General features: G+C 45.9%; 1 protein-coding gene across 4 annotated transcripts in view; it reads right to left on the bottom strand.

Annotated features, from left to right (window-relative positions):
- The window catches only part of plxnb1b (plexin b1b), a 66,557-nt gene that overhangs the window by 18,302 nt on the left and 24,629 nt on the right, over positions 1-23,626 (bottom strand). For 2 of the 4 annotated variants that reach the window (XM_037489811.2, XM_037489810.2), the window contains 6 exons: positions 10,896-10,984; positions 8,553-9,723; positions 6,136-6,318; positions 1,160-1,288; positions 772-872; positions 115-247 (listed from right to left, as the gene is read on the bottom strand). In XM_037489811.2, the coding sequence (XP_037345708.2) occupies positions 115-247; positions 772-872; positions 1,160-1,288; positions 6,136-6,318; positions 8,553-9,713 (1,707 nt within the window). In that variant the 5' untranslated portion in view covers positions 9,714-9,723; positions 10,896-10,984. The remainder of the gene's footprint in view (positions 1-114; positions 248-771; positions 873-1,159; positions 1,289-6,135; positions 6,319-8,552; positions 9,724-10,895; positions 10,985-23,626) is intronic. The other 2 variants (XM_037489812.2, XM_037489813.2) reach the window with 1 other exon arrangement.

The raw sequence follows: 23,626 nt of genomic DNA, 5'->3' as shown, positions 1-23,626 counted from the left end.
TATTTACAGATGGACTTGGAAAAGGAAGTTGCTGGAAGAGCTCGAGGTGAACATTGTAGGAATGATGCTCCTGCTCATTCTCCTGCTCTGCATGGAGCTGTGCTGCAGACTCACCTTCCTGCTCTCCTCCCTGCTGACGTTGGAGGGGTTGAGGTCCTGGATGGCGAGACACTGCTGCTCAATTTCAAAGCTCCACAGCCACTGACCCGGCTGCTTCCCACGAGAACAATCCGACTGCAACACACACCTGCGCGGAGGAGACACAGACGGGATGAAGAGGAAGATTACTTTTCATCAGACTCAAAAACTTGTTTTTTCATACATGACTTGGATAAAACCGAAAAGTAAAAATAAAACTGCTAGCAGCTGATATAACACCACATATACATACATTCATAATATAAAAAATGAATATTTCTAATGTATTTAACATTTTACAATCAGTCAACAAGCTTTGGTACAAGTCTGAGTGTCAAGAATAGGATTCTTCCTATGACATGAATAAAAAGTCAACATCATAAGCAATAGGAGGGCCGCTACAAGCGATGGCTCCATCTGGTCTAGAATTGTGACAAATGCTAGCTAGTGTTAGCAAACTTTACACATTACACTCTGGGACATAACGTTCTTGTTCTACGTCTTAGCAATTAGCACCATCTGTAATTGATAGTTGTAGCAATAGTGGCATCTGTATACTACTATACTTCCTGGAAGTTGGAAGTAAGTGAATTCAGTTGCTCAGCCTGCCTGACTTCAGGTGGTGGATCTCACCTTCCCTCCAGCACACACCAGCCACAGTACGGGTCGTGAGCCTGCAGGCAGGAGTGGCAGTCCGGGTGCTGCTGGCACTCAGCCACGGGCCTCTTCTGCAGCTGCAACCAGGAAAACACAATCATGGTCAGCGATGCAAATACCGTGCTCACTAAGCCTCTAGAAATCTGATTAAAAAAAGAAAAGGTGGCCCACTTTTTTTTCCAGTGGAACAATGGATAATGAAAATTTGCTCGTTAGAATAATCCTAACTACAAGCTGCTATTTGGGGCAGAAACAGCAGTGATTTCATTATTTCTCTGTGCAACTACATGAGTGGAATGGATGCGTGGAGAAAAAAGAAAGCATGAAATGAGGACAGGAGTGCAAATTATCTGTGTGCATATACCATGTTATGGGTCATAATGAAGACATGTTCCTCTTTCTGGTCCAGGATGAGGTCCGAACTAATGGCTGTGTTCTGCTGAATGGACATGACGGAGTACTCCTGCACCTCTCCCTTGGGCCCCAGGTACACCTGAGAAACACGAATGTGGGGGTTATTCAGGAATCAGGAAACGTTTATTGCCATAGTATGTTGTACATACATGGAAATTGTCTTGGCGGTATTCAATGGTTTAACATCCACTAAGCTGCAACGCACAATTCTTCTTTTGTGCCCTCATTTCAAATGAGAACATTTATATTATGTAATTTTCTCAACATGACATTTATCTAAAGAGGGAACAGGGAAGGGCGACGCAAAAGGAACTCCACATATAGAACTGGTGATTTGTGTGGTTTTATGCTCGTAGCTCTTGGACACTGACGTCTAGTGATGCCACTTCTTTCGTACTCCACGCTTAATTTTCAAATATATTGTCAACGCTGACTCAAGTGACATCACCGAGGAACATTCATCAGACTTCAAACTGCTGTCTGCAGAAACTAAACCTTCTCCTATACAGTAGAGGTCAACGGCGCTACAGTTATCCCACGTTGTTGTGGAATCCCCCTTTGACTGCAGCACTAACACTGACGAAGGAAGTTCATCCAGAGTAGTCTGCAGCACAGGATGATGAGCCAAAGGTTCGACAGTAGGAGAGCCATATCCTGTCCTGGCAACCTCTGGGCCTGAAAAAGGAAGCTTTGTTCACAGGATATAACTAGAGGCAGTAAGGCTCTCTGCAGCCATTGTGAGTGAATCTGTATGTAACAGACCCACATTTTAAATTACAATCAGGCTTAGAGTTGTGCTTAATTGAGCTTGTGGCTGTTTTTAGTGACAGGTGGGTGCTGGGGCTAGTTGCTAGTGTGCGTGGCTTTCAGAGAATTTCACATGCAGCTATAATACAAATCATGTGGCTAGCCGTGCAGTTCACTCTCAGGCTTTTTTTCAGTCAGTATGAATGAACGAGCCCATTTTTGCTCACCAAAATAATTTTCCAATCAATAGCACAGGTGGCGCTACCTGGACTTTGCATTTGTATTGCTTGTATGGCACCTCACTTTTCCAAAGCTTGGCCCTCTCCTCCAAATATGTTCACTTTTGACTCCAAAACTAACAGGTCGACAGCCAAGGTTCCACAAACCGATGGGTGACGTCCACTTTTATTTACCATCCAAGTGCCAGGCCAACAGTCCAACATCCACCTTTTGATGTATTTTACAGAGACTGAATACCAGCTTCAATCCATCTAATGTCATCAGTGAGATCCTCCTCTGTGAGGGGAACCCTGATGGAAAAAACGGTCCCAGTGCGTGTGCGTGTGTGTGAGCAGACAATGGAGGCTGTGATAAATGTGACATGGGGATTTGGCCAGGATGTTGGCAGGCTAATCCCAGTCGTCTAGGTATGTGGAGGACTTGAGGCCAGCTATGAAGTCTGACACTGTGTGACCCCCTCAGCTCCTCACAGACAGACTAGACTGTTCATGCTTTAATATCTTCCCATTCACAATACAGAAACAGATGACTCAATGGTATTCCACGCTTCAAACAAGTGAAAAAAGATGGGAAGCCACAGAGAATTCAAAAGGGTTGAATCCTTTTGACAGCAGGGTCAACACAAAATATGTAAAATAGATGTAAAACACAGAGACGGATTGTCAAGGGAGGAGAGGCTCTAGAACAGCCATCGCATGCTAGCTGCACAAACCTTCTTTCATCCACCATGACGCACTGAGCTGAGCAAACAAACATTACTTACTGGGCAGAAATGAGTCTTTAAACAACCATTAGACTGCCGAGGTTTCAGGAATTACACTCCCCCCATATGTCAAACTGGCCCCTGTGCCTTCAACTCCAGCCTAACTGTATTTCACCATCTAGTTATTCCAAGTCGCTAAGTGCAACTAGCCGATTGCATCCGGAACAGGTTTGAATCTGGTAAAACATGTTTAAGTTAGTCACTTCCACCGAAATCTCTTTGGCAAAGGGATCCCTTCAGGGCCTGTCTGGACCGTACCTGCAAACTCAAAAAGAGTCTGGAAAAAGGGGACATCCGGGGGGGGCGGGGGGGGCACTAAACAACGCCACCTATTGAAAAACACGACAAGTTTGCATCAAACAATTAGGCAACAGCCATGGAAAACTATTTAATTCTACATACTGCTATGTGAGCATGTAAGAATGAGAATTATTGAGGTCAATTCACAATAATGGGAACCTATCCTCTGATGTCCACATTTCATGGCAATGTGTCAAACAGCTGTGTGGGATGTTCTAGTCAGGAGCAGAGTGGTGGAAAGATCAACAGACATCGTCATCCTCACGATGTGCTCACACTCAGCACGAGGTCAAAGTGACCTCACCTGTGATCAACAGAATAGGATCAGTTCATCCTTGAGTCTCCAGGTGGATTTTTTGGACCCAAATTAGCTGACATTTCCTTCATGTGTTCCTGAGATGTCACGTTTGTGAGAACGGGCCGACGAGGCATGAAGAGTAGGCTTGCAGCACAGTTGTTGTTGGGTAAAAGGGAGCGACAGGAGGGGAATGACCTAAATACGATTCTGGAGTTTTTGAGCTGTCAACCAGTGGCACTGGTGCACTCCTATTCCCACAATTGGTGTGCAGGAGACAGATGGAGTGGCAGAGGTGTGAATATGGCTACCTTACAGGAAACTAAATTATTCCCAATGAATCAACACGGTTCAACGGTGATCCACCGCCATTTCCAAACAAATGACACGCTTTGAACAAACCTTTATACAGGATGTCAAAGTAGTTAAATACTTTAATCCTTTATTTCCCCTCCGACCTCTGACAGCCACCAGAGGGCACATGCTGACTATGTGAATAAAAAATGAATGAATGAGGGACAACAGCGGAATAACAACTTTGTTTAGACTTCCACAGAAGGACGGCTTCCTTGAAAACGTGCGCCCACATCGTGTCGTCCTCATAGGGTCAACAGTCCAACTGAGATGTGCCCTGTGGGAGGCTGTAGAGGACACGGACTCACAATACATCCATTAATGTCAGCGCCACTGACCGGTAACCCTCTGAATGAGTCTCTCTGTTGGGAAGTGGACGTGTCTGCCGGTCAGCGGTGACGGGGCACAACTCGTGTACGCAGCGCCGTTATCTGCTCACAGCGCCGTGCGCCTGCCGAGCTCTGAGAGACTTAACTGTGCGCCAATACGTTAATGCCCATCGTTGTGCTATTTCTGCATGTGCACGGGGTGAGGGGGGGCTTAACCACAAGCCACACAAAGGGACAACTGTATGGAGGAGAGTTCTTGGCCTGTAGACTCCTGAAGTCAAGGGGCCTCCCAAAACCTCCAATGGCCTTCTAGCTAAGTCAAAATATTACTGATCAATATCGAAATAATTGCCTGTATTCAACAAGCCCAACGCTGGTGTGCTGTGTACACGTCCTTTATTCAGTAAACATATTCTTGTTCTCCCCCGTGACTCGTGGGACATTCCCCGCATCTCCCCATCGGGACTCGACCTGGGACACCCCTGCATTCAACGGAGACACCTTCAAAATCAGACTGAGGGCCTGGCAGAGGACAACGTCTCTTCAGAGGAGCTTCACGCAGTGCTGGCATGGAGCTGAGCGCTGACTGGGACTCAAAGGTTCACACATATCTAGAGAGTGGCCCCCCGGGGTCAGCAGGGGCGTCCCCTCAAAAGCAGAATGAGCTTCTGTTATCCAAGGCAAAGTTAGAATTTACTACTTCCTGTCCTCCATACTGGGACTAAGCTACTAAATGTAAATACTGTTCACTCTTGGCATCATTTGAGTTGGTGTCAACAGAACCTGAATCTATTGAGCTTATTTGCAGGAACAAGATGTACCAAAAAATGACATGAAATGTACAATAGTCTAGTATTATCTTGTTTTCTTATCAGGATCATATTTTTGGTTTCTAATAGAGCATGTTTGTGCTTAAATGTTAAAATGTCTTATTTGTATTCATTTGAACTCATTGTCAGATTGAAAAGACCTGTACTCTCTGTCTCTTAAAGCTTTTCTGATCATCAGTCTGTACTGCACAGCGTCACTACATTTAATACCAATTCCCTGAGTTCACTTCTACCGATGAGTCGCCTTATGATCAAAAAGAGACATGGACTTGTCCACAGTATTAAATTATTATTATTAAAGCTAAATCAATAACTCTTCACAGGTAAGTCAAGTTTCTATTGGACAACATTAATAAAGTGAGCAACTGACCACTGAGGGGAAGAAAGGGGCTTCTCTTCGGTTTATCAGTCAATGGTAGTAGAAATGATGATTGTTTGGAACCATTCAAGACAAAAAATGATGACTGAACACTAAAGAACAGTGTTCAAAACAAATTTCCTATTTCTTTGTACATTTTTGCGTATAATTGTTCTAAAAGAACAACCATGCTACATTAACTATAAAGACCGTATGACCTAATCTATGAGCCATACATTTTACTTTTTTAATAGCTACGTGTCAACAGAGGAACTGATCTATCAGGCACGCAAGGATGGTTTTTGGACATACAGTACAGTATTTTCTTAGCTAATAATAATAATGAGTTAGTATACTGGGAAAACCTAAAATATTAGTGCATTGTTTTAACAAGTGAGGATGCACCAGCACTCCTGAGATTATTTCTAGAGAGCGGACATCAGCTGCCTGCCTCTATTTTAGACTCCACTGGTTGGCAGGGGAACAGAGAGCAGCCGGCCTCTGGAGGTAAACACAGTTTGCTGAGGTGACCACCAGGTCTATGCTGGGACAGCTATCACAGTGAGACACATTCTACCTAAATAGGGTCTGAACTTAACGCAATGCCACAGTATGCTGCACCATTATATTTCCAGACATAATGGTAGAATCTCTGCATAACATCGCAGTTAGCGCATGCTCAAGGTACACTTAGCAATCTGTGACCTCACCTTGTGCAGGTTCCCCTTGGAGTCTCCCAGGAAGGCGATGGTGTGTCCTGGCTTCACGCTGACGGCCACGGCGGTGAGACGGGCGGACGGGCTGTCCAGGATGGTCTTCGCCTCCAAGGCCATCCTGCTGGCCATGGGGCTGGGGGTGTGGTCGGAGCCGCAGGGGTATGCGTTCAGAGTGTTCTAATGGCGGGACGCGGCGGAGGGAAAACAAGCAAGGTGGAGATTAGACAACATGTCAAATGTAAACTACCGCTGCTTGTTTTGTGCAGGCATATGTCATCCAGTCGGTCAGCTTGGAAGCTCGTCACCAGAAATAAAGCAGCTGCGTTCCTATTGTGGTCAGTAAAATCCCAGCAGAGTTTATTGTGAAGTGGTTGCGGTTTGGGAGCAAACTCACTGGACCCAACACTCGCTGCTGAAGAAGCCTACAAGGTGTTTGAGCTCTCACAGTCTGGCAGTGGGGAGTCTGTGCTTTGATGGAGGGGCTGTTGGTGTTTGTCTGCAAAGCATTTTTAAAACAACATGGTTTGAAAGCCGAAGCGTCTCAGCAATAGGAAGTAAAGGCAATGAACGCTGGAGCTCTGGGCGCTGAAGGCTCCCTGTTTTGATGGATTGCATGTGGTCAGCTGCTTGGTGGGTTGTTATGAATGGACTCCTTATATGGGTGGCTCCTGAGGAACAGAGACTGCGATATGCAGCACAAAACCAACCAACACGAAGCTGGGTTGTAATAACATCTATATAATGATCACGCTTTCCCTGGGGAGGGAAGCACTGTTTATTCAGCCAGTGAAGACCACATCATGAGCACCCCACCATTAGAGGGAAAACAAGCAGAGGTGACTGAAAGCTAAGAATATCCTCAAACTGCAGGATGACGACTGAAATAGTATTGAATTTATGACGTCTGTTAAAGGAGCGTGGCCTGGAGCCCTGCAAGACTGCTCCTGCTGATGAGAGCCTGTATCACTGCACTGTATCACTGCACACTGTATTAATACACCGTATAACTGCACACTGTATCACTGCACACTGTATTAATACACCGTATCACTGCACACTGTATTAATACACTGTATCACTGCACTGTATCACTACACTGTACAGTGTATTAATACACTATCACGGCACAGTATTAATACGAATTTTAAATGATTGATTTCTTTGGTGAGTAGCCTTGTAATAGATGGTACGCCGAGCAGGTCATTAAGACATTAAGACCGTCTCCCTGTACATCCTCCCGTATGTGACGTACACCACAAACACTGACGTAACAACCACGAGTGAGATGATGCTGCAGGTGGCTGAAGGTGCATTTGGGTCCAAATCACAGAGCATGTTCCCCACAGCTAAGACCTCTTGGTCTGGTGCAGATGGACACGGGTGAATCTGCTTGGGTTTTGTTTGCCTACAGGGATCCAACGGAGATTTGACATCTTGATGACAATGTAAATCTTTACAGCTCCAAATCTCTCCCTCCTGTTCCCTTCCAGCCATATGATTGGATTTGTTCCCGCTTCTTTTTACAATTACATTCACAAACGTATTATATAGCCGACCCTTCCTCATGTCTTGCTTTTCTTTCATTTTTTGCTCCACTGTAATCTGGATCTCTTAATGTCTTGTCCTCCATCAGTCTTGACCCCGCCTGGAGTGTCTTTCTCCGTCCTTGTCAGGGCTTGTTAAACATTACCCTCAACCCCATACCCACTAAGTATGCCTCAGGCCACCTATTGATCGCTCCTAGACCAGCAGTATTATTACATTAGGCTGCATGCACTACCTTCTCCCCAGAGCCGAGCTGCTGTACGGGGCTGCAGAGATTGAGGGGTCAGAGCTGTTATATTAGAGGAGGGCGTCGCAATGTCCATCCAAAAGCAATGTTCCCATGCAGTAAACACCTCACTGCATATGCTATGGCTAAACCTCATATATCCATCACATGTGTCTGTTAAAACAGTGACACAAAAAACGTTGCTGGCATAGGACAGCCCAGGACGCCCTGAGATACAGGTGGAGCTTTTACTTCATATAAATCCCCATAGAAAAAAGGGCTGTTGGAGGTTTGAGCAGTCAATCTATTTCCGGTATGAAACCATTAAAAGTGTGTGTGTCATTATTAGCATGCATACTTTTTTTTCAGTGGCAGCCTGTCACACAAACAATACAATTACACACACTGACACATGGGAGGGGAGCAGGGGAACGGCTACCTGGTTCGGTGCGTTCACCGCTGTGTGCTTACACTGGAGACAGTGAGGGTTGACTGCTTCCTCAGCTCCATGTCAGAGGTCATGGGTCTGAACCGCACACCTGCTCTATTCAAATCACTTATGGATTGGTGCTCATTTGTTTACACTCTCAGTGAAGTAGTTAATAAGTAACAATAGAAAGAAGCACATTGTTGAACTCACCTCTGGCAGGTTGGCACAGTTGGATTTGACCTCATACTCGATGTAGGCCGCTTCTAGTCCGGCTTCTCTGCCCATCTGTGTGTAGCACAGGTCTCTGGTGGAGTTGATCCTGCGGTCCACGTCTTTGAGGTTGAACATACAGAGGCCAGAGTCCTCACTGGGCAGAGTGGATGAAGCCGAACGGGTGGAGAAGACGGCGAGAAGAACCTCGGAGCCTTGAGTCGCCTCGCTGTCCTCGGTGAGGCCAAGCTGGGCGGCCTGTAAGAGGTTGTATATTTTCCCTGTACTGGAATGACATGTCAAGGGCACTTCCACATAGGAGTAATATGCCTGGTCGTCCAAGCAAACGCGAGACACGTACGTGCGGTACTCCCGAGACTGTGACTTTAGGTCCCGCCGGTAGAAGAGGAAGTACACATGCTGACGGTGGACAAATGATGCCACAAAATGATGGTCGTATTCCGAGAGACGGCCAGCCACGGCCAACTTGGCGGTCTCCTCATAAGAAAAGATGGGGGCCTGTGCAAGGTTTCGTGTGGAAATAGGTGGGTGGCTGCTGGTGTAACCCCGGCCCACAAACAGTACCGGCTGCCTGTCAGGATGAGAGCGGACCACGAGTCCCACGGTGCTAACGTTGGGGTCGTTAGCTGCTACGTATTGAGTATCCACAGGCCGCTCTGTAGAGAAACGGACCTCGTCCACAGAATTCAGGTTGCGTTTCTGGCAGATTCCCTGGTTGACACTCCCGCAGGTGATGAGCTCCATGGAATAAGGGTCGACCAGCAGCAGCTTGTTGTGGTTGCTGGTGAGCCTGGCCTGAGGGCAGTTGCTCTCGGTTACGGGGGGCAAACACTCCCGGCTGTCTGTGACCGGTCCGGTGTCAGCCTGGAGCTCAGGCTTGAGGAACCGGTCCAACTGGAACAGGTGATCACGGGCCCCCACGTAGATTCGACTCACACTGGGGTCGGGGTGCAGGGCCAAGTGCTCAAACAGAGTGTCGTTCCGGATGAAGGTGGGGTAAAGGCTGGAGAGGGCAGAGTCGGATCCTTGGGCAACCCCACTACGCAGTGACATGAGGGGCCAGCCAAAGGCCAGCAGAAGGAGCGACAGCAGCGTCCGTACCGCCAACCCTGAGAGACAACGCGCCATCCCCGGAGGCATGGCAGCAGAGCTGATGGACAGAAGACGGGACGAGTTGTTAGAAGTCGTCACACATTATGCCGTAGAAACCCACATCATTAGGCTTTTAGTTCCAGTTGCCGATAGGCTGAGGTCTAACATTCACACAGTTGTAAATGATACTAAAACAGTCTGTGACCATGTGTACATTTTCTGTGGAAGGGCCCTCTACATCAGGGGTGCCCACACTTTTTCGGCTCGCAAGCTACTTTTCAAATTGACCAAGTCATGGCGATAAGCAGAGGGATTAATCAGTGTAAGGCCTATAAGAGCAGGATACTGTTGGTAAAACAGACTAGATGGGCTAAAATAGCTTCATGCACTGGTTTCGAACATCATTTTTGAGAAATTTTGAGCAATTTTGTGCAATTTTGAGCAATTCTGCTAGCTAATACTAGTGTCAGGTCTCTTCCCTCTGAGGCCATTGTGTCAACAACTTCCATTGGTTGAAACATTTTTACCCTAGCTAGAGATAGGAAAATGAGATGTGGAAATGCCTTAGCCAACTGAATGATGACAAAGTGAAATGTATGTCGCATGGTGGAAGGCTGTTGCCATCTCACTGACAACAGACAAATGCTCGTCTTTGTCTCCGAAAAAAAAAAACAGGGATCATGCAAATAGCTGACATGAAGATGGTCTGTGACCTTCTCCTCTGTTTTCTGGTGGAATCCATCTGTGCATAAAGCATAGCCTACAGCCCCGACTACACTGAAGCTCAGTCAGTTTGCTGCAAAACAGTGGATGTATTTTCAATAAAGTCTTGAACTCAGAGAGACATGGTAGGCTACCAGTGGAATCCAACCAATCATGACCTACAGTATTGCATAAATTGCAGGAGGGGGACTGCTGAGAGGGAGCGCACTGCACTGTGCACCTGGCAGCATCAACGACATCAGTCGGCATACTTGCGGTTATGCACGGAGTGGGGCCCTGTGCTAAATTTAAAAAATCACTTGAAAGTATCTTCAGAGGAAGTCGGATAGACTACAATTACTGTGACGACCATTTTTGCACCATCAATCATCAGTGTGAACAGGAACTTGACCAGAACTCAAAAGGTTTCCTTTGTTACCCTTTGCTCCGGACCAAATGAACCCGGCCACAAGTGTAAAGCCCCCTTGAGCAAAACTCAGTGAGACATGTGGACCATTGACTCCTCACCATTTGTTTCCAGTGGTGTTTTACAAAGGGCATGTCACCTCGCGACCTCCCAGCTGCTCAGGTTTAGAGCACATCCTTCTGGAGGTGACCTGCAACACAAAGGAGGGAGAATATGCATCAGCATACTCTGTACCAAGGGTCCCCAAGGTGGTGATGACTAAGGACCAATTTAGGGGGCCAGCATGAGATGGGGGGGCCACACAGGAAAAATGCTGTCGAGGGGCTGCCAACTGAAATCGACCCTGTTACTCAAGATAAGTCCTTTCTGTTGGCAGTTTAATGTGGGATTTTTTCTTTTTCATACCAAATCACACCCACCAACTTGAAGCAAGAAGCGTGACCCTACCCCCCCCCCCTCCCCTCATCCCCCACCGTCATATGGTCCGCGCCTCTGCCGGTCGGATTGTCAGCGCCACCCCTCCCTATGATTTTAATGGTCTGGCCCGAACCTGAAATGACTTGATCTAGATGGACACAGCTGCTACTTGGATAGCATACGTTTAGTTAAACACCCTGATGCATTGTTACATTGTATACTCTTTACTGCAGCCCTGACCCTAAGGGACGTTGTGCCCGGCCTACTAACACAGACTGTGATGTTCACCTTGTGTTTGTTGGCATCCCTGCAGTCCACCAAGAGTCGTGGGAAGTGCCAACCCATTGAAACTTCTGTCAGACCTTGTCTGATTGGCTACATCCGTTTTTTTGCGTGTGTAAAAAGCCCACAGCAGAGGCCAAGTCAAGTAGCGTCGGTCCAAGAGGCCTTTCAGTGCCCCCCTCCCCACACACAAGTATACAATCTACCCTCATTGCTAGGATACAAGTTACAAATCCATCTGCTCTGAGTCCGTGCCAGAAAAAACAGTTGACATGAGGTAAAAGAAGCTGGCATTAAAAGCCAGAGAAGGGGTCGAGTTCCCTTGAGCCCTTTGATCTGTGGTGTTCTGTAATACTGAGCAGTCCAGCATCTCCCTTTCTTCTCCATATACAGTAAAGACTCCTCTTCGCCAACTATTATCTCCCTCTTCCTTTTCATCCACCTGTCCTCCTCCATCGCTAGCACACATGCAGGATTATCTGGAACTCCGGTGGGTTTATCCAAACGGGGGGTATTGGGAGGGGGGAGGTGGGGGCTGAAAAAGACACTATTCAACCCACTGAACAGGCCGGTCCTCATCAAGTTTACACACACACACACACACACCTCTTTTGCTGCCACACTAGGAGCACTAGAGAGAAGGCTTTGTTGGTGGCCATCTCCTGCATGTGGGAACGAGGGTAGAGAACTGGCAAGGTGCCAACAAGGGCAGAAAAAACCCACCAACTAAAGCACAATAATCATTATTGTGCTTTCTCTGTAGAATTGAAGGAAAATGTAATTGAAATCTAAAACCCATCAGTGGGAACTTCCTGATACACTAACATACTTCATGTAAAAATACCTCCAGCGCCACAACTAGCGGAGCACAGAGGTTGAGCAGACCGGTGTGACGGAGGCCCAGATCACCCGGTCGCAACCAAAAGACAGACTCACTCCTTCGACTCACTCCTTCGACCCACCCGGGGGGGGGGGGGGGGGGCAAAGTTTTCACAGAGCTGCTTCTCTGTGGCCTGAACTCTGTAGTCAGTAATTCACGGTGGGAAGGCGCTTTGTGGCCATGTGCGGATAATCCTGAGAAAGCACAGAGACAGGAATGAGAAGCATGTTAACCCTTCAGAGGCACCAGTTCAAAACGCACACAGCTTCTCCTGTTGCCTCCGCTCAGGGTTGTTTTCCTCAATAGCTGTGAAAGCAAAAAGTACAGTGAACAGGACCACCGTCGCTCAGAGCTCTCATTTGGAAGAGGCTTCCCTTTCCTGCGGTGTATAATCCAATCAGGATCAACCATCCGCTGTATCCGACACATGAGAGCGAGAGAATGGACCCGTGATTTGATTCTCTAACGTTAAAAAAATCATATTTCACCCAAGAGTGGGTTGTGACTTCAGTAAGCCAAAAGGTATCCGTTTGATGAGAGGAGGAAATGTATGCCTGCATGTAATTGCTTTATCCATTTGTTCCCCCTCTGTTGGTATTGGACTCTACATTCCAGTGCTTAACTCAAGTTCATTTTATAGATAATTATGCCACACACACAGAAACACGGTTATATATCTATATATCCTCTAACACGTTGCGCTTTTGTGGCTGTTGTTTCTATATATATTATATATATAAAATAATATATATATATATATTATACACACACACACACACCGAATTATTATATATAATTATTTTAAATTTCAGTATATTAACAAGGTTATATTTAAACCAAGAAATAAAACACAAAAGTGGAAAATACATAAATTAGAATAGTTCTTTACAGCATATTAAATCATTTATTAGCAATCAATTACTATTTGACTTAATTTAGATTCTTTATTCAAATAAAGAATTGCATTTTTTCTTCAACACACCTTTTTAAGTTGCAGTAGTAAATAGTGAATTTAGTAGTAAATTCACAGTACTCTTGATGAGCACATAACTTGCAAAGGATTCAATAAATTGACCGAGTTAATTTCAAGTTACATCTTAAATAGTTAGATAAATTCAATTAGTATTCAATTAAGAGCATGGCTTAAAAGTTTATAAGATTACACACATTTGAAAAATGTTGTAAATAATCTAAAGAAAACAGCTTCAAATAACCATATTATGAAATGACAGTTGCGTCACCTGATATTTGCAACTCATTTCAGATAAAACAGTCATCTACTAGGACATTAACAATAGCTTTAGATCATTTATATAATGTTTCAATATAATAAACAGTTTATTAAAAGTAACCTTTTTATAGTTTTATATTGCGTGAACCATCAATAAGTTGAAAGTAGCTATGTGATCAAAATCTGAACACATTTCACTCAAAGGTCAGTTGGGTTTCTCTTGATAAAATACCCTCCTTAACTACTCGGCACTTCAAAATAAAAGTAACATATTCATGATTGTGTCAACCTTAAAACTGGATCGGTTTTTGAGAATTAAATGATATACGACATGAATTAATACAATTAGCTTGAGAGGAAAAAGCAGCAGACTCGGACACAAACATATGATGTGACACACACACACACACACACACACACACACACACACACACACACACACACACACACACACACACACACACACACACACACACACACACACACACACACACACACACACACACACACACACACACACACACGGCTGCAGAGGGTGCTTTGACCTCCTAACTAGTACTATGTGTTGTGGTGAGGACACACAGTCGTGGACCTGTGGGAGACAGACAGGAGACAGACAGGACACAGCAAACCCAAGTGAGTCGACCCAACACAACACAAGTGGACCGGAGCCGCAGCTCCAAGCAAAGACTCCACCGGGCATTTCTCAGAGCCACATTCAATTGAGTCATCGCCCGCTTCACTGCGTCCAGCCATTCATCCAGTTTCAATCCAGCCTCTCTATATACCAGAGGTGACAGAGAGGGGCAACAGATGGGAGGGAGGGGGGGGGGGGCTGAAGTGAAAGAGCTGGCAGAGAGACATTAGTGGACAGAAACAGGGTTACAGGGAGACAATTGTGGAAGGGGAAGAAGGGGCCAGAGAGAAGGGGGGGGGGGGGGGGGGGGGAGGAACAGAATCACCACAAAACAAGTGCTCACAAGCCTCAGTGCTCACTGGGTACTGATGGAATGTGACTAATGATAAGAGAGAGAAGGAGGGAGTGGAAGAGACGGGGTGGGGAGGAGGGAGGGAGCACTAATTCCAGCGTCTAATCAAAAAGCCCCATTCAACAGCCTCATTCTCAGTACGGGGGGGGGGTAAAAAAAACACGTTTCTAATTAGTGACACGATTGGGAACATAAACACACAAACGGGTACGAGCACACACAAGTCCCTCCTCTGCACTCTTTACACAAATAAACACACCCCAGACTGCCTGCGCACGCACACACACACACACACACACACACGCACGCAGACACACACATGCACGCAGACACACACACGCGCACACACACACAGACAGGAATAGAAGGACTCATGGAGGCCCTGAGTTGACGCAGCAGTCTGCCGTAAGCCGCCCTTCCATCAACAAACAGGTACTGCTGCGATACAGGAGCTGTGTAAACCATCAGGGACACACGGGGACACCGGGCCTCCTCCTGGGTTCTCAGAGAGAACGGAGGCCTGAGGACAGATGAGGTCCCTTGAAGCCCCGAGAAGACCACCCGCGTGACAGAGACGGGCTGCAGGTGTAACGAGCAAGTACCACAGAACTTATGACTACGCTGAGCTTCAGTGATTCCTGGTCCCTTCACTCGCCGGCCTGCTGGCCCACGAGAAGTTATTAATAGAACCCCCCCATCTAAAAGAACACATCCCTCTTCGGCTGATGAACTTCAGACGGAGCAAGAGAAGTGAGGACGGGACGAGGGGGGGCGGGGAGGGTAGACACGGTGCGCTCTCTTTTGCAAAAAAAAAAAAAACATCCTTCAAGAGATGAAGACATAAAAAGTCCTTCCATCACCCCCATCAGGTCCTTTTAAGGCGGCTTCTCTGGACACGACTCAGTGGTCCTTGCAGGGGGGGGGTTAAAGGAAGCTCCGATGTTCCTGTGTTTTTGTCGCCACATGACAGACGGGTGCCCGGGTCCCAGAGTTTATCATATTTATACCTGATATTCCTACTGTGAGAGCGAGTAGCGACTCATCGGCAGGAAGCCGTTAAAGTGGCCGTTGTTCACCAGGTGGTATCTCACAAGCAGACCTTGTCTGGTGCTGTGGCCGGAGCAATAACTACCTGAACGGTGCGCTGTAACTCATCCACACATCACACCTACAACACCACGCAACGGACATTAGTTATATTCATACAAGCAAAATGCAGATCAAATGTGAAAGCTGCAGGTGCTAGTGGTGATATTTTCTCAAGCTGTCCTCACAGCCTGACGAGACAGATGTGAAAACATCTGGTTCCTCTGCCTCTTCGTAGTGGTCCTGGTAGTAGGAAGTTTCACCCAATCAAGCATGTTTTTCTAATAAGAACCAATATTCTGTTACTGTGCTTAAAACAATTCCTCGATTGTTGGTGAAGGTGAAGGTGGAAAGTATTGTTTATGTGTGGGGGAGGCTGCCTGCTGCTGTTGCAGATGTGTAGTGATCACAAGCACACGTATAAAGCCGGTAAATATAGAGATGCATCTGTGTGGGGAACAGTGGGGCATAATTCCAACGTTTGGGGCAATCGCTGTGGATGGCACCTGTCCGGTGGGACGCCACTAAAACACAGAATGGATGGGTGGGTGGACACACACACACGTTATCATTACCAACTTAACAAACACACAAACAGTGTTCTGAAAGGTTTAAAGAGAACCATCCCTCCCACACACGGCAGTAAGGGACTCTTTAACAGTGATGGGGTTTGGCCAGAGGTGGAGTCCATGATGTGATGTCATGAAGTCAGAGTGAGCTGTAATGAACACTCAGTATTTACAAAGGGCACCACTTTGTCGACTACCGTTGCCATCTTGTTCTTTTAGAGGTCTAAGAAGCGACCACCGTTGGACGAGGAGGTTTTCAGCTGGAGATTAACAAGGCCCCTCCACCAGCAGCACACAGAAAACACCACCTTTGACACCGGGCTGCTGAGTCCCCGCCCACAGCAGAACCTGGGCCACTTATGGACACAAGCGTGCGGCTACAGCCTTCCTTGAGCTTGGGCCAAGTGGACTTCCACACTGTCGTCCATCCTGTTCCTGCACAGGGGGACACGGAGGACCAGCTAGTGTGGATCAGCTACAGACTACGGCTCATTGGTGTTTCTTTGCTTCTTCTTTTCACCTTCTGTGGATGGAACGCCAGTAGAGTCTCATCACTGTCCACTGGATACAACAACGCAACATCTGGGGGAGGTTTTAATAACCCTCTGAATCCCAAAAGCAGCAGGGGATCAAAAAGCATGCTTCCTTAAACGATTGTCAAAACCACGCAGTTAATCGCAGCCAGAAGCTGTAAAACTCCACACTGCTGTTTAGAGGCCTCAGAGGACGAGCTGGTGGACTGCATGCAGGATTCTTTATGATGTATGGCCTTTCAGTGGTCGTACTACACCAGACAGACATTTGCCTTCCCTCTACTTCTAGCCATGATTGTGTTGTTTCCATATAGGAGCAGAACTTACAGTGTTAAAAAACCTTAGCAAACTGCTTCTGGTTCAGAGGCCGTCCAGGTGTTACTAGACAGAAAACCGGGGACATCACTGTGCAACCTCTGTTTCCATGAGGCCCTGCTTCCACAGGCAAATTACAGCTTGTGTTTTTCTGCTGATTTTGGCGAGGAGAACTATGCACACATACCAAGAAAGAATTCATCTGACAGGGAGGGGAAGTATTTTGGGCTTTTTTTATATCACCGAGTTGGGCACACAGCAGCAGTACCAGGACACATGGCATGTTGAGCAGGACTGACACACACCATGCTCAGTTGGGACTTTTAAATGGGTGGAAAGCATGGTTTCAACAGCTTATAAAAAGATTCATATGCACCACCACTGTATCTCTGAATAGTCAGATACCACTTACCAGCATATTTCCTCCATCACATCATTCAAATTGAGGATTTCTTTTATTTTACAATATGACAGACATCGAGTCAGGAACAATTTCGAGCAAATCCAATTTCAATTTCAGCCAATTTCAAGGAAAGGTTTAGAGCTAATTCCACGTCCATGGAGGCCTGAACATGTGTGAAATGTAGCAGAAGGACGTGCTGTCCTAGTCTCCTCCGCTTCACATTGATGAAATGGAAGAAAAGAAGCAGCCACTTTCAGACAGTCTCTCCTCAAAGGCCCCCTTCGCCGCGCACCAGAGAGGAGAAGAATGTGAAGAATGATGGCGATTTGGAAACTGTTGTTCTGAAGCCCGCTAAGACCTTTTTTATGTCCCACATGACATTTTGTTCTGTGGATGCACACCAATGTGTAGGAGGTACAAATATTTCAATAGGAAGAAGCATTTCCTATTGCTCATCTTTTGTTAAATGATCGTAAAGCCCAGCCCTGGTTCACCTCCACCTGTGGTTGTCTACACATCAGCAGAACCGCAGCTTGGTCCAGCTGATCTGACCTCACCCTGGCAGTCTTATCTTTGGTCTGATGTGGTGTGTGAGTGAAGGAATAAAGCCAGAAGCTGCTCCATATTCATGACTCCTCACAGCAGAGGGTACCAGACACATTCTCTCACACACACCCTCAGGCCTAGACAGCATGTTATTGCTGCTTGGCCTTACTGTACAGGATTTTTTGCTGTCAGCACAATGCAGACTCTGAAAATCAAAACCAACAGTGGAGCTGGAAAATGAAGACCAATTTGTGCAGGTTTCCTAGCAACAGAGCTGAGGACGACGTGCCCAGTAACATCCATATCAAAAACTAAACTTTCCCATCTCTTCCTGTGTGTGTGTGGCGCTCAAGGGCCAACCAGCACACACTTCAAAGCCCGACCTGGACACACTGGTCACACTATTAAACTGAGCTGTGGTCTGTTTCAGACTCCAACACAAAACGTGTCTAATAGCACCAGGCCCACAGTCCACACACATGAAACTACAAGGTACCAAAGATCGGCCTTTATGTGACACAATGCTGCAGACCGTGTTATATGACAGACCTGTTTGGAACCATGTTCAACTGCCGCTTTTCCCGTTCTACTAATAAGCAAACATTGATACGTGGAGTCAATATCTTCACGGACACATGACGTTGGACGTTGTCACAGCAACCACCTGTGTTTCTTTTGGCGGTCTGTGTGCACCAAATCACCGGTCTCCATTTAGAAAACATGTGATTTTAATGCAGCACAGTCCAACAGTCTGTCCTCGGTGGACCGGTCTCTGCTGGAGCTGAAGGCGTTTCTTTTGTTAATTGTCCTTCTGTAAGGCTGCAGCACATTTATTTAGAAACGTTGCCTGGCTTACGATGTCTATACTTTTATTGCAAACTGCAGTCCTTGCTATCAGCCACTATAGCACACACACCTTTTCTAACCTTTTCTTAAGCTCATCTAATCCAGCAACAGCAACAAAGGGGGCGGGAATTCAGATTTTTGAGTGTTTCTGCAGACCGCAACTCTGGATTGATTGCAATTAAATATTGAAGATAACATTCCTGACTACCAGAGCTTTGATGCAGTTGATTTGTTGAATTACTTTGAAATGAATAATTACAAATGCTTAAAACGTCTGGTCCTCTTACCAAATGTGGTTCTCCAACAAAATTAAAAACCACAAAAATACTCCAAAACTAGCACAATATGGGGTGAAGAGAATGAGGTGAAAGGCTGTGTGTCAGCTAGCTTCCCAGGCAGCATTACCGAGTCTATTTAAATGATGACAATTTATTCTTAATTATCGTTCTCATTTTTTACTGTTGCTCTGCACTAAAGAGCTTCCAGCTTGACAATTATCCAAATTATCCACCGTCTGTAGATAGAAAGCTGCGTATTCATTGGTATTGCCAAACAATACCTACTATGAATAAACAACCAAGGCAGAATGATATTTTGGAATACCTGTCGGGAAGAAATACCCTGAACCAGATCACCTCTTAATATCATTCAATATGCAGTGTGTCACTGAGGTATTCAGATTTAAGATGCAAGACATGAGAGGGCATACTGCTTCCCTGCAGGCTTCCCCTCTCCACACTAAAAAACTGGATCCTGTTGTGAAATGTTGAATATTTAACAGATGATTACTGCCAGAATCACCTTATCAGTTGTGTTGCAGTTTGCGTCCATGTCTGTGCAAAATGTCATCACTTTTAGACATTTGTGGCAAACGGTCCTCACAAGACTCTGAATTCTGAGTTCCAAGTGACCTGGAACTATGAAGTTTAATCAGGTCAGCCTAGATCGAGTTGGACACGTTCCTGAGATACTGTGTCCCCAGGTAAACAAGCCTGGAACCCGAAGCTAAGGCCTGCTAGTAAGACGTCAAACACAACGAGGCGCTGGCGGGTCAACGACTGAAGCATTAGCCTCCAACGGCCCTCTGAAACATGGCACCGACACAGCGCCGCCCCCATAATCCTCTTTCCGGTACAACACAGGGCTTTTCTGTGGCAACCTGAGGATGATATTATAAAGGCAGTGTTTTTGTAGACGGCCCACAGAAGTGATTTTTGCAAAGAATGGGTAGCGTGCGCTTGGGGAGGGGGAGGACACACACACACACACACACATATACTTTTCTGTGCCAGTCTGAGCAATAACACAGGCGAGGCAGAGAGAGTGAAGGGTAAATGTTAGAGGGACTGTTGTCTGGTCCTCTCTGAATGCCGTGTGTGTGTGTGTGTGAGTGTAAAACACACTAACCTAACAAAGAGCCTCTTTGTGGTCCCATGCCACTAATGCTGCTTTTACAAAGTCTTGTCTTAAAAAAAACATTTGGGTGTGCGTTGTGCTGGTGAAGCCACGCTTGTTGCATAACATACAAGAGGTGAGCGTGAAGTCGTAAAGCAGATGGAGGGCCGCTGATGGAGCTCTAATCACCGGACTGCGGTGTGGAGTCCAATGAGCTTTTCCGACACAGCGCCAGAATAGAAAGCACAACACGAAGGACCTGGGATGATAGATGGGTCGCTAACAGAGGCTAACGTAGAATGAAGCGCTCACACTGGGGGGCTAAACCAAATGGAACAGATTACATGGAAGCAAAGAATAACTCTTCTTTCTCTTGCTACTGATTCGCTCTCTGTAGGAGCAACTCCACCATACATCTACATTAAGTGTGTTTCTCAGAAAGCTGAGCAAAAAAAAGAGCCATGATGGACTTTAATAATTGGCAAGTGCTGCATTTTTTTGAGCTGGGCCTGCATCTGCATGGTGTTCACAAAGTAAGGTACGGCCAAACTAACATAGCCGGGTAGAAGCCGTGGGGATGGACACCATGACCTCACCCATTGGTTTGTGGAGGCCTCCGGTTCGGCATTTTGGCCGTCTGCCTCTTGGTTTGTGGCCGACCGCCGAAATGTTCAAATGTTCTGCTTTAATGAATTGAAGACACACAGTAAGAGGGTTCTAGTTTGAAGACAAAAACACAGAAAACTGCCAGATCGAACACGGTGATAGCAACGTGTCAATCACAAGGTAGCCCATTCCTGACGCCTTCCATGCTTTATGGTCAGTTTGGCTCTAGATGGATGTTTACTAAATGAGCATTATGTTGTATTGGTATTGAAACTAGAGATTGAGACCATGAACTCATGTTTACACAGTGTTGTGTCTGAACTTGTTCATTGAACTTGTTCATATTTTGGGCGAACGTGAACTGAACATACTGTATTAATGCCCGATGAACGTTATTGTGAACTCAGGTTAACATCGTTCAATGGGGTGCCAGATTTCTATAGAAAACACACCGTAAACTCGCCTTAATAAGTAGCGGAAAAAACACCTGGCAACACCAGCAACAAAGGGGAAATGCTGTCCCCTCAATGCTAATGTAAACCCTGGTTGGATAAGGATTCAAAATTGGATATGAAGATTAAATCTGATGCATAGCTTCAGTGTTAAAACTGATGAAATATTTTCTGTCTGTAGTTCTATATGGGCTGTGGCAATAATTTTGAAAAATAATAGCTTGCAGCAACGTATGGAAAAAAAGAACTGAACTAGTTCATTTTCTGTGAACTTAGTTGAAAATTGAAAAAGCTTGAACTATGAACTGAACTAGTTCATTTTAAAATTTGTGAACTAAACTTTGAACTAGTTCATGTAGAAAGTGAACTTTCCCAACACTGCCTTTACAATGTTTACTGGGGTAAGTAGAGTCATTTTCTCATTGACTTCAAAAGGACCAGAGGAGTTGTCCCCTAGTGGACACTACATAGAATGCAGCTTTAACACATGAAGTTAGCGTCATTTTCCTGCATTTCGCTAATTAAACAGTGACTTTCAGTGACTTTCTTCCTGAGCAAACACGGCATGCAAACACACACCTTTGATCATACAGTACCTTGCCAGCATTGTATTCTCCAAATCCAAATTCAAGTGTCTAATTTGCTAACTTGGTATAATACATACAATTATACCCACACCTAGATGTACTAATGTTGTTAATGTAACCGGAAAGGAATCTAATCAATAACTCATTACCCTACAAAGGCAGTAATGTTGTAAAAAAAAAAACTCATTAAAAAGTTGAACTTTTACCCTAGTAATGAGCAAAGTATTATTTTTGATTGAACGCTGCTTCCTCACTGCTCCAACAGCCAATTACCCCTATCGGGGCGGTATAACATGCATTTGTCATGGGGGAGGGTAGTCAGTGTGTGCATCAGTGTGTGAGGAACATGATATTGTTAGTAGGTGTGTGTGTGAACCTGCCCTGCCACAGCGGACCACCCTGAAGGTGGACGTCATGGTTTTTGGCCACCTGTAGTGAGCCACAATTTAAAACATAAAAAAATAACATGCCGCCCCCCCTTTTAAATATTCATGTCTTTTGAAGGTTTGAAGCTCCTTATCAGTTCCACTGGGTCAAAAGGACAAAACCCTTCCCCAGCACCTCCTTCAGCTCTGACCCGGTTCCAGCTGGTGGAACCAGAACCAGCACAGTCACACCCAGCTGCACTGACATGGGGTCGTGTAAAGGGACTTTTGTTCACAGGCCACGAACAACATAATTGTAGCAGCTCTAAATAAAAACACTGTGTTCCTACACCTTGAGCCTGGCCTGTGGCTCACTGCTCCCCCGTCTTTACTCCGGGTCGCCCCCTGAGGCCCGAGCTCTTTTCTTCACTCCTTCCCCATGAATAGTGCAGCGTAGCTGAAGCTCTCGGTATTCATATTGAAATGCTCACAGAGGGAACCTTTCCCCTTTTAAGCTCCAGCTTCCCCTACAGGGGGAATACACAGGTGGAGCAGCACGATAACATCCCTGGTGTGCTGCTCCTTGCATGGGGATATTATTTGGACTGTGACAGTTCTTGCAGTGTTTTGGTGGATATTCGATATTTGTAGTTGGTCCAAAGGTTGGCCTTCATCAATGTGAGGCTCGAGAAATGATATATTCATATATGTGAATATATGTGATATATATATCTTGCAATTACTTGTATCATTTCAGTTAGAGAAATTGAATGTATTGTACATCTTTTACATTGTTGATTCTGTACACATGACATCCATTGCAGTCTGTCCATCCCGGGAGAGGGATCCCTCCTCTGACGTTCTCCCTAAGGTTTCTTCCCTTTTTTCCCCATTGAAGGGTTTTTTCATATTTTGGGGAGTTTTTCCTGTGCCGATGTGAGGGTTTCGGGACAGAGGATGTTGCATGTGTACAGACTGTAAAGCCCTCTGAGGCAAATTTGTGATTTTGGGCTATACAAAATAAAATGAATTGAATTGAATTGAATATACTGTATATGTGATATATTCACACTGTTTCAGAGGCAACGTTATAATTATTTTTTGTTCAACCTGAACTGTGCCCGTCCAAGTTCTACTTCGAGGAGCTTCCATTTGTGTCGATTGTGTCATTCATCCTTTTACTGACAGTCTGCCCCGCTGAGGCCTGGTTCTGGTTCTACCGAGTGGGCCCAGCAGCGCAGGGTGCCGTCGGTGGGGGGGCGCCGTAAGGGGATGCCAAGGCCCCATCTCAGCCAGGCGTTGGCATGCTGCAGCGGTGCAGTCGATGACA

Source organism: Pungitius pungitius, chromosome 8, assembly GCF_949316345.1.
Source record: "Pungitius pungitius chromosome 8, fPunPun2.1, whole genome shotgun sequence".
NCBI classification, from domain to species: domain Eukaryota; kingdom Metazoa; phylum Chordata; class Actinopteri; order Perciformes; family Gasterosteidae; genus Pungitius; species Pungitius pungitius.
Note: the sequence above shows the minus strand (reverse complement) of the source record. Positions and strands in the feature narration are given on the sequence as shown.